Source organism: Heptranchias perlo, chromosome 33 (genome assembly GCF_035084215.1).
Source record: "Heptranchias perlo isolate sHepPer1 chromosome 33, sHepPer1.hap1, whole genome shotgun sequence".
In the NCBI taxonomy this organism is placed as follows: Eukaryota; Metazoa; Chordata; class Chondrichthyes; order Hexanchiformes; family Hexanchidae; genus Heptranchias; species Heptranchias perlo.
Genome location: NC_090357.1, coordinates 31,946,144 through 31,954,359, shown reverse-complemented (window position 1 = coordinate 31,954,359; position 8,216 = coordinate 31,946,144). Strand labels below are relative to the sequence as shown.

General features: G+C 47.4%; 1 protein-coding gene across 1 annotated transcript in view; it reads right to left on the bottom strand.

Moving 5' to 3' along the window:
- Positions 1-4,294: 4,294 nt before the first annotated feature.
- Positions 4,295-8,216, bottom strand: part of panx3 (pannexin 3) — a 70,725-nt gene continuing 66,803 nt past the window's right edge. The window contains exon 5 of the mRNA XM_067970787.1: positions 4,295-4,362. Within this exon, the coding sequence (XP_067826888.1) occupies positions 4,295-4,362 (68 nt within the window). The remainder of the gene's footprint in view (positions 4,363-8,216) is intronic.

Genomic DNA, 8,216 nt, shown 5'->3' with positions numbered 1-8,216 from the left:
ACAACCCGCCCCATGGTACAGGTAATATATACACAACCCGCCCCATGGTACAGGTAATATATACACAACCCGTCCCATGGTACAGGTAATATACACAACCCGTCCCATGGTACAGGTAAAATATACACAACCCGCCCCATGGTACAGGTAAAATATACACAACCCGCCCCATGGTACAGGTAATATATACACAACCCGCCCCATGGTACAGATAAAATATACACAACCCGCACCATGGTACAGCGAATGTATACACAACCCGCCCCATGGTACAGGTAAAATATACACAACCCGCACTATGGTACAGCGAATGTATACACCCCACCCCACGGTACAGGTAAAATATACACAACCCGCCCCATGGTACAGGTAATATATACACAACCCGTCCCATGGTACAGGGAATATACACAACCCGTCCCATGGTACAGGGAATATACACAATCCACCCCATGGTACAGGGAATATACACACAACCCGTCCCATGGTACAGGGAATATACACAACCCGCCCCATGGTACAGGGAATATACACAACCCGCCCCATGGTACAGCGAATGTATACACCCCACCCCACGGTACAGGTAATATATACACAACCCGTCCCATGATACAGGTAATATACACAACCCGTCCCATGGTACAGGGAATATACACAACCCGCCCCATGGTACAGGGAATATACACAACCCACCCCATGGTACAGGTAAAATATACACAATTCACCCTATGGTACAGGTAATATATACACAATTCATCCTATGGTACAGGTAATATATACACAACCCGCCCCATTGTACAGGTAATATATACACAACCCGCTCCATGGTACAGGTAATATATACACAACCCGTCCCATGGTACAGGTAATATACACAACCCGTCCCATGGTACAGGTAAAATATACACAACCCGCCCCATGGTACAGGTAAAATATACACAACCCGCACCATGGTACAGCGAATGTATACACCCCACCCCACGGTACAGGTAAAATATACACAACCCGCCCCATGGTACAGGTAATATATACACAACCCGTCCCATGGTACAGGGAATATAGACAACCCGTCCCATGGTACAGGGAATATACACAATCCACCCCATGGTACAGGGAATATACACACAACCCGTCCCATGGTACAGGGAATATACACACAACCCGTCCCATGGTACAGGGAATATACACAACCCGCCCCATGGTACAGGGAATATACACAATCCACCCCATGGTACAGGGAATATACACAACCCGCCCCATGGTGCAGGGAATATACACAATCCACCCCATGGTACAGGGAATATACACAACCCACCCCATGGTACAGGGAATATACAAAACCCATCCCATGGTACAGGGAATATACACAACCCATCCCATGGTACAGGGAATATACACAACCCATCCCATGGTACAGGGAATATACACAACCCGTCCCATGGTGCAGGGAATATACACAACCCATCTCATGGTACAGGTAATATACATACAACCCGTCCCAAGGTACAGGGAATATACAAAACCCATCCCATGGTACAGGGAATATACACAACCCGTCCCATGGTGCAGGGAATATACACAACCCATCCCATGGTACAGGTAATATACATACAACCCGTCCCATGGTTCAGGGAATATACACAACCCGTCCCATGGTACAGGGAATATACACAACCCATCCCATGGTACAGGGAATATACACAACCCGTCCCATGGTGCAGGGAATATACACAACCCATCCCATGGTACAGGTAATATACACACAACCCGTCCCATGGTGCAGGGAATATACACAACCCGTCCCATGGTACAGGTAATATACACAACCCGTCCCATGGTACAGGTAATATACACAACCCGTCCCATGGTACAGGGAATATACACAACCCGCCCCATGGTACAGGGAATATACACAACCCACCCCATGGTACAGGTAAAATATACGCAATTCACCCTATGGTACAGGTAATATATACACAATTCACCCTATGGTACAGGTAATATATACACAACCCGCCCCATGGTACAGGTAATATATACACAACCCGCCCCATGGTACAGGTAATATATACACAACCCGTCCCATGGTACAGGTAATATACACAACCCGTCCCATGGTACAGGTAAAATATACACAACCCGCCCCATGGTACAGGTAAAATATACACAACCCGCCCCATGGTACAGGTAATATATACACAACCCGCCCCATGGTACAGATAAAATATACACAACCCGCACCATGGTACAGCGAATGTATACACAACCCGCCCCATGGTACAGGTAAAATATACACGACCCGCACTATGGTACAGCGAATGTATACACCCCACCCCACGGTACAGGTAAAATATACACAACCCGCCCCATGGTACAGGTAATATATACACAACCCGTCCCATGGTACAGGGAATATACACAATCCACCCCATGGTACAGGGAATATACACACAACCCGTCCCATGGTACAGGGAATATACACAACCCGCCCCATGGTACAGGGAATATACACAACCCGCACCATGGTACAGCGAATGTATACACCCCACCCCACGGTACAGGTAAAATATACACAACCCGCCCCATGGTACAGGTAATATATACACAACCCGCCCCATGGTACAGGGAATATGCACAATCCACCCCATGGTACAGGGAATATACACAACCCGCCCCATGGTACAGCGAATGTATACACCCCACCCCACGGTACAGGTAATATATACACAATTCGCCCTATGGTACAGGTAAAATATACACAACCCGCCCCATTGCACAGGTAATATATACACAACCCGCCCCATGGTACAGGGAATATACACAATCCACCCCATGGTACAGGGAATATACACAGCCCGCCCCATGGTACAGCGAATGTATACACCCCACCCCACGGTACAGGTAAAATATACACAACCCGCCCCATGGTACAGGTAAAATATACACAATCCGCTTCATGGTACAGGTAATATATACCTCATGGAACCAGGTAGCGTACACAACACACCCCTTGGTATAGGTAGGATACACACCCCATGGTACAGGTAGCATACACAACTCACCCCATTGTACAGGCAATGTATACTCCCTACACCATGAAAGAAAGACTTGCATTTTTATAGTGCCTTTCATGACCTCCAGATGTCCCAAAGCGCTTTACAGCCTATGAAGTACTTTTTGAAGTGTAATCACTGTTGTAATAACAGTAATGTGATAATTACCAGATAATCTGTTTTTTAGTGATGTTGGTTGAGGGATCAATATTGGCCCCAGGACACCGGGGAGAACTGCCCTGCTCTTCTTCAGAATAGTGCCATGGGATCTTTTACATCCATCCGAGAGGGCAGACAAGACCTCGGTTTAACGTCGCATCCGAAAGGCGGTACAGGTAATATACACAACCCACTCCATAGTACAGGTAATATACACACCGCACCCCATGGTACAGGTAATATACACACCGCACCCCATGGTACAGGTAATATACACACCGCACCCCATGGTACAGGTAACATATACACCCCACCCCATGGTACAGGTAATATACACACCGCACCCCATGGTACAGGTAATATAAACACCCGACCCCAGGGCACAGGTAACATATACACCCCACCCCATGGGAAACATATACATGCCACCCCATGGTACAGGTAACATATACACCACCCTATAGTACAGGTAACATATACCCTATCCCATGCTACAGGAACAGTATATTCTCCACTCCATGTCAAAGGTAATATATACACCCCACCCCATAATACAGGTAATATATATACCCCCTACCTCATCGTACAGGTATTATATATACCCCATAGTACATGTAATGTATATTCCCCACCGCCTTGGTACAGATAAAATATATACCCCATGATACAGGTAATATATACACCCCATGGTAATGTATCCTCCCTATCCCATAGTACATGTCATGTATATTCCCCAACCCATAGTACAGGAAATATACACATTGGACCCCATGGTACAGGTAATATTTACAACCCACCTCATGGTACAAGTAATGTACACACCCCACCCCCTGGTACAGGTAATATATATGGTACAGGTAATGTATACAGGTAATGTATACCATGGTACACAATGTATACTCCCCACCCCATAGTGCAGATAATAGAAACACCCACCCTGTATTGTATTTACACTGGAATAATTCTTCATGCACATATTCTGTGAATGGGCTTTAATAGTTTTATTACAAATACATTTGTGAGGCCTAATGAGATGTGGTAGATGACAGAGTCCGATGGTTGCAGGTGGTCTTGTGCTGCTCTCAGCAACTTGAGGAGCCCTGGGCGTTCCCACAGGTCCAGTCTGCTCCCTCCCTTGTCTGAAACCGACCTGGATTATAATCAGAAAAATGGGTTATCAATAAATCTCACAATCACATTTTATAAATAAAACACGGTTTAAGAATCATTGATTGCGGGTTTGTCTCAATTGGTCGCGTTCTCTGCTCTGGGGTTGAATCCCTCTCCAGGCTGACACTCCAGGGCAATACTGAGGGAGGAACTGACCTTTGGATGAGACATTAAACCGAGGCCTGATCTGCCCTCTCAGGTAGATGTAAGGATCCCTGGGCACTTTTTTTTATTCGTTCATAGGATGTGGGCGTCGCTGGCGAGGCCGGCATTTATTGCCCATCCCTAATTGCCCTCGAGAAGGTGGTGGTGAGCCGCCTTCTTGAACCGCTGCAGTCCCTGTGGTGAAGGTTCTCCCACAGTGCTGTTAGGAAGGGAGTTCCAGGATTTTGACCCAGCGACGATGAAGGAACGGGGATATATTTCCAAGTCGGGATGGTGTGTGACTTGGAGGGGAACGCGCAGGTGGTGTTGTTCCCATGTGCCTGCTGCTCTTGTCCTTCTAGGTGGTAGAGGTCATGGGTTTGGGAGGTGCTGTCAAACAAGCCTTGGCAAGTTGCTGCAGTGCATCCTGTGGATGGTACACACTGCAGCCACGGTGCGCCGGTGGTGAAGGGAGTGAATGTTTAGGGTGGTGGATGGGGTACCAATCAAGCGGGCTGCTTTATCTTGGATGGTGTCGAGCTTCTTGAGTGTTGTTGGAGCTGCACTCATCCAGGCAAGTGGAGAGTATTCCATCACACTCCTGACTTGTGCCTTGTAGATGGTGGAAAGGCTTTGGGGAGTCAGGTGGTGAGTCACTCGCCACAGAATACCCAGCCTCTGACCTGCTCTCGTAGCCACAGTATTTATATGGCTGGTCCAGTTAAGTTTCTGGTCAATGGTGACCCCCAGGATGTTGATGGTGGGGGATTCGGCGATGGTAATGCCGTTGAATGTCAAGGGGAGTTGGTTAGACTCTCTCTTGTTGGAGATGGTCATTGCCTGACACTATTCGAAGAGGAGTAGGGAGATCTCCTAGCCAACATCCATCACTCAATTAACACTGCCAAAAACATCTCAGCCGGTCATTTGTCTGATTTGTTGATTTGGGGTCCATGCTGTGAGCAAATTGACTGCTGTGTTTCTTTGTGAAACAACAGTGACTGGTCTTCAAAAATAATTCATTGGTTGTAAAGCACTTTGGGGGGTCCTTAGGATTTGATCAGGTGCTGCATAAATGCAAAATGCTTTCTTTGTAATCCTGTTATACACATCACAAAATGTCACCCACACTTGATCAGGACCAAGGAAGAGCCTCCACCCAAAATGTTCAGCATCTTTTCAGTATAAGAGATACTGTCGGGCCCGCAGTGGATTCCCACAACCGTCTGTTTTTCATTTCAGATTTCCAGTTTTCGTGTTCTTTTTCTTTTTCTCTCTAGTTAAAATGAGCAAGTTAAAGCGGGGGGGCCAGAGCGGGGGGGTCAGAGCAAGGGGGTCAGGGCAGGGGGGTCAGAGCGGAGTCAGGGCGGGGAGGTCAGAGCGGGGGGGCCAGAGCGGAGGGTCAGGGGGGTCAGAGCGGGGGGGCCAGAGCAGGGGGGCTCACAGGGTCAGAGCAGGGTGGGGGGTCAGAGCGGGGGGGAGCCAGAGCAGGGGGGTTCACAGGGTCAGAGCAGGGGGTCAGAGCGGAGGGTCAGAGCGGAGGGGAGGGGTCAGAGCGGGGGGGGCTAGAGCAGGAGGGGTCACAGGGTCAGAGCAGGGGGTCAGAGCGGAGGGTCAGAGCGGGGGGGGGTCAGAGCAGGCGGTCAGAGTGGGGGGTCAGAGCAGGGGGTCAGAACGGGGGGGGTCATAGGGTCAGAGCAGGGTGTCAGAGCGGGGGTCAGAACGGGGGGTCAGTGCGGGGGGTCAGATCAGGGGTCATAAGAACATCAGAAATAGGAGCAGGAGTAGGCTGTACAGCCCCTCGAGCCTGCTCCACCATTCAATAAGATCACGGCTCATCTTTGACCTTAACTCAACTTTCCTGCCCAATCCCCATATCCCTTGATTCCCTTAGTGTCCAAAAATCTATTCATCTCAGCCTTGAATATACTCAACGACTGAGCATCCACAGACCTCTGAGATAGAGCATTCCAAAGATTCACCACCCTCTGAGTGAAGAAATTCCTCCTCATCTCAGTCCTAAATGTCTGACCCCTTATCCTAAGACTATGCCCTCTTGTTCTGGACTCTCCAGCCAGGGGAAACAACATCTCAGCATCTACCCTGTCAACCACCCTCAGAATCTTATATGTTTCAATGAGATCACCTCTCATTTTTCTAAATTCCAGAGAGTATAGGCCCATTCTACTCAATCTCTCCGCATAGGACAACACTATCATCCCAGGAATCAATTTAATGAACCTTCATGGCATCACCTCTAAGGCAAATATATCCTTCCTTTCTCCAGTGCTTTTTCTTTACTAATATTAATTACTTTAAGTTCCTCAATTTTGTTAGACCCTTGGTTGCCCACTGTTTCTGTTATGTTTTTTGTGTCCTCCACAAAATATTTGTTTAATGTCTCTGCCATTTCCTTATTCCCCATTATAATTTCTCCTGTCTCAGCCTCTAAGGGACCCACGTTTACTTTCGCTAATCTCTTCCTTTTTACATACTTGTAGAAGCTCTTACAGTCTGCTTTTATATTTCTTGTTAGTTTACTCTCATATTCTATTTTCTCCCTCTTTATCAATTTTTTGGTCATCTTCTGCTAGTTTCCAAAACTCTCCCAATTCTCAGGCTTACTACTCTTCTTGGCAACATTATAAGTGTCCTCTTTTAATCTATTACTATCCTTAACTTCTTTAGTTAGCCACGGATGGATGCCTTTTCCCCTGAAGTTTTTATTCCTCAATGGAATGTATATTCGTTGAGAATTATGAATTAATTCTTTTAATGTTCACCATTGCCTATCTACCATCATATCTTTTAATCTAATTTCCCAATCTACCTCAGACAACTCGCCCCTCATACCTATGTAATTGGCTTTGTTTAAGTTTAAGACTCTGGTTTCGGACTTAAGTACGTCACTCTCGAATGCAATTTGAAATTCTGTCATATTATGATCACTCTTCCCCAGAGGACCTCTTACTATGAGATTACTAATTAACCCTGTCTCATTACAAAAGACAAGGTCTAAAATAACATGTTCCCTAGTTGGTTCCATGACATTTTGCTCTACAAAACTGTCTCGAATGCATTCCATGAACTTGTCCTCCAAACTACTTTTGCCAGTTTGATTTGCCCAGTCTATATGAAGATTGAAGTCCCCCATGATTATTGCATTACCTTTGTTACAAGCTCCTCTTATTCCTTGATTAATATTCTGTCCCACAGTATAAGTACTGTTAGGGGGCCTATAGACTACTCCCACCAGTGTTTTCTGCCCCATCTTATTTCTTATGTCCACCTAGACTGATTTTACTTCCTGATCTTCTGAGCCAAGATCCTTTCTCACTGTCTTTACGTCATCCTTTATTATCAGGACTGCCCCGCACCACTTTTTCCATTTTGTCTGTCTTTCTGAAAAGATGTACCCTGGAATATTTAGTTCCCAATCTTGGTCACCGTGCAACCACATCTCAGTAATGAAGGGCGGGGGGGGTCACAGCAGGGCTCAGAGCGGGGGTGGAGGGGGGGGTCAGAGCAGGGCTCAGAGCGGGGGTGGAGGGGGGGGTCAGAGCAGGGCTCAGAGCGGGGGTGGAGGGGGGGGTCAGAGCAGGGTTCAGAGCGGGGGTGGAGGGGGGGGGGTCAGAGCAGGGTTCAGAGCGGGGGTGGAGGGGGGGTCAGAGCAGGGTTCAGAGCGGGGGT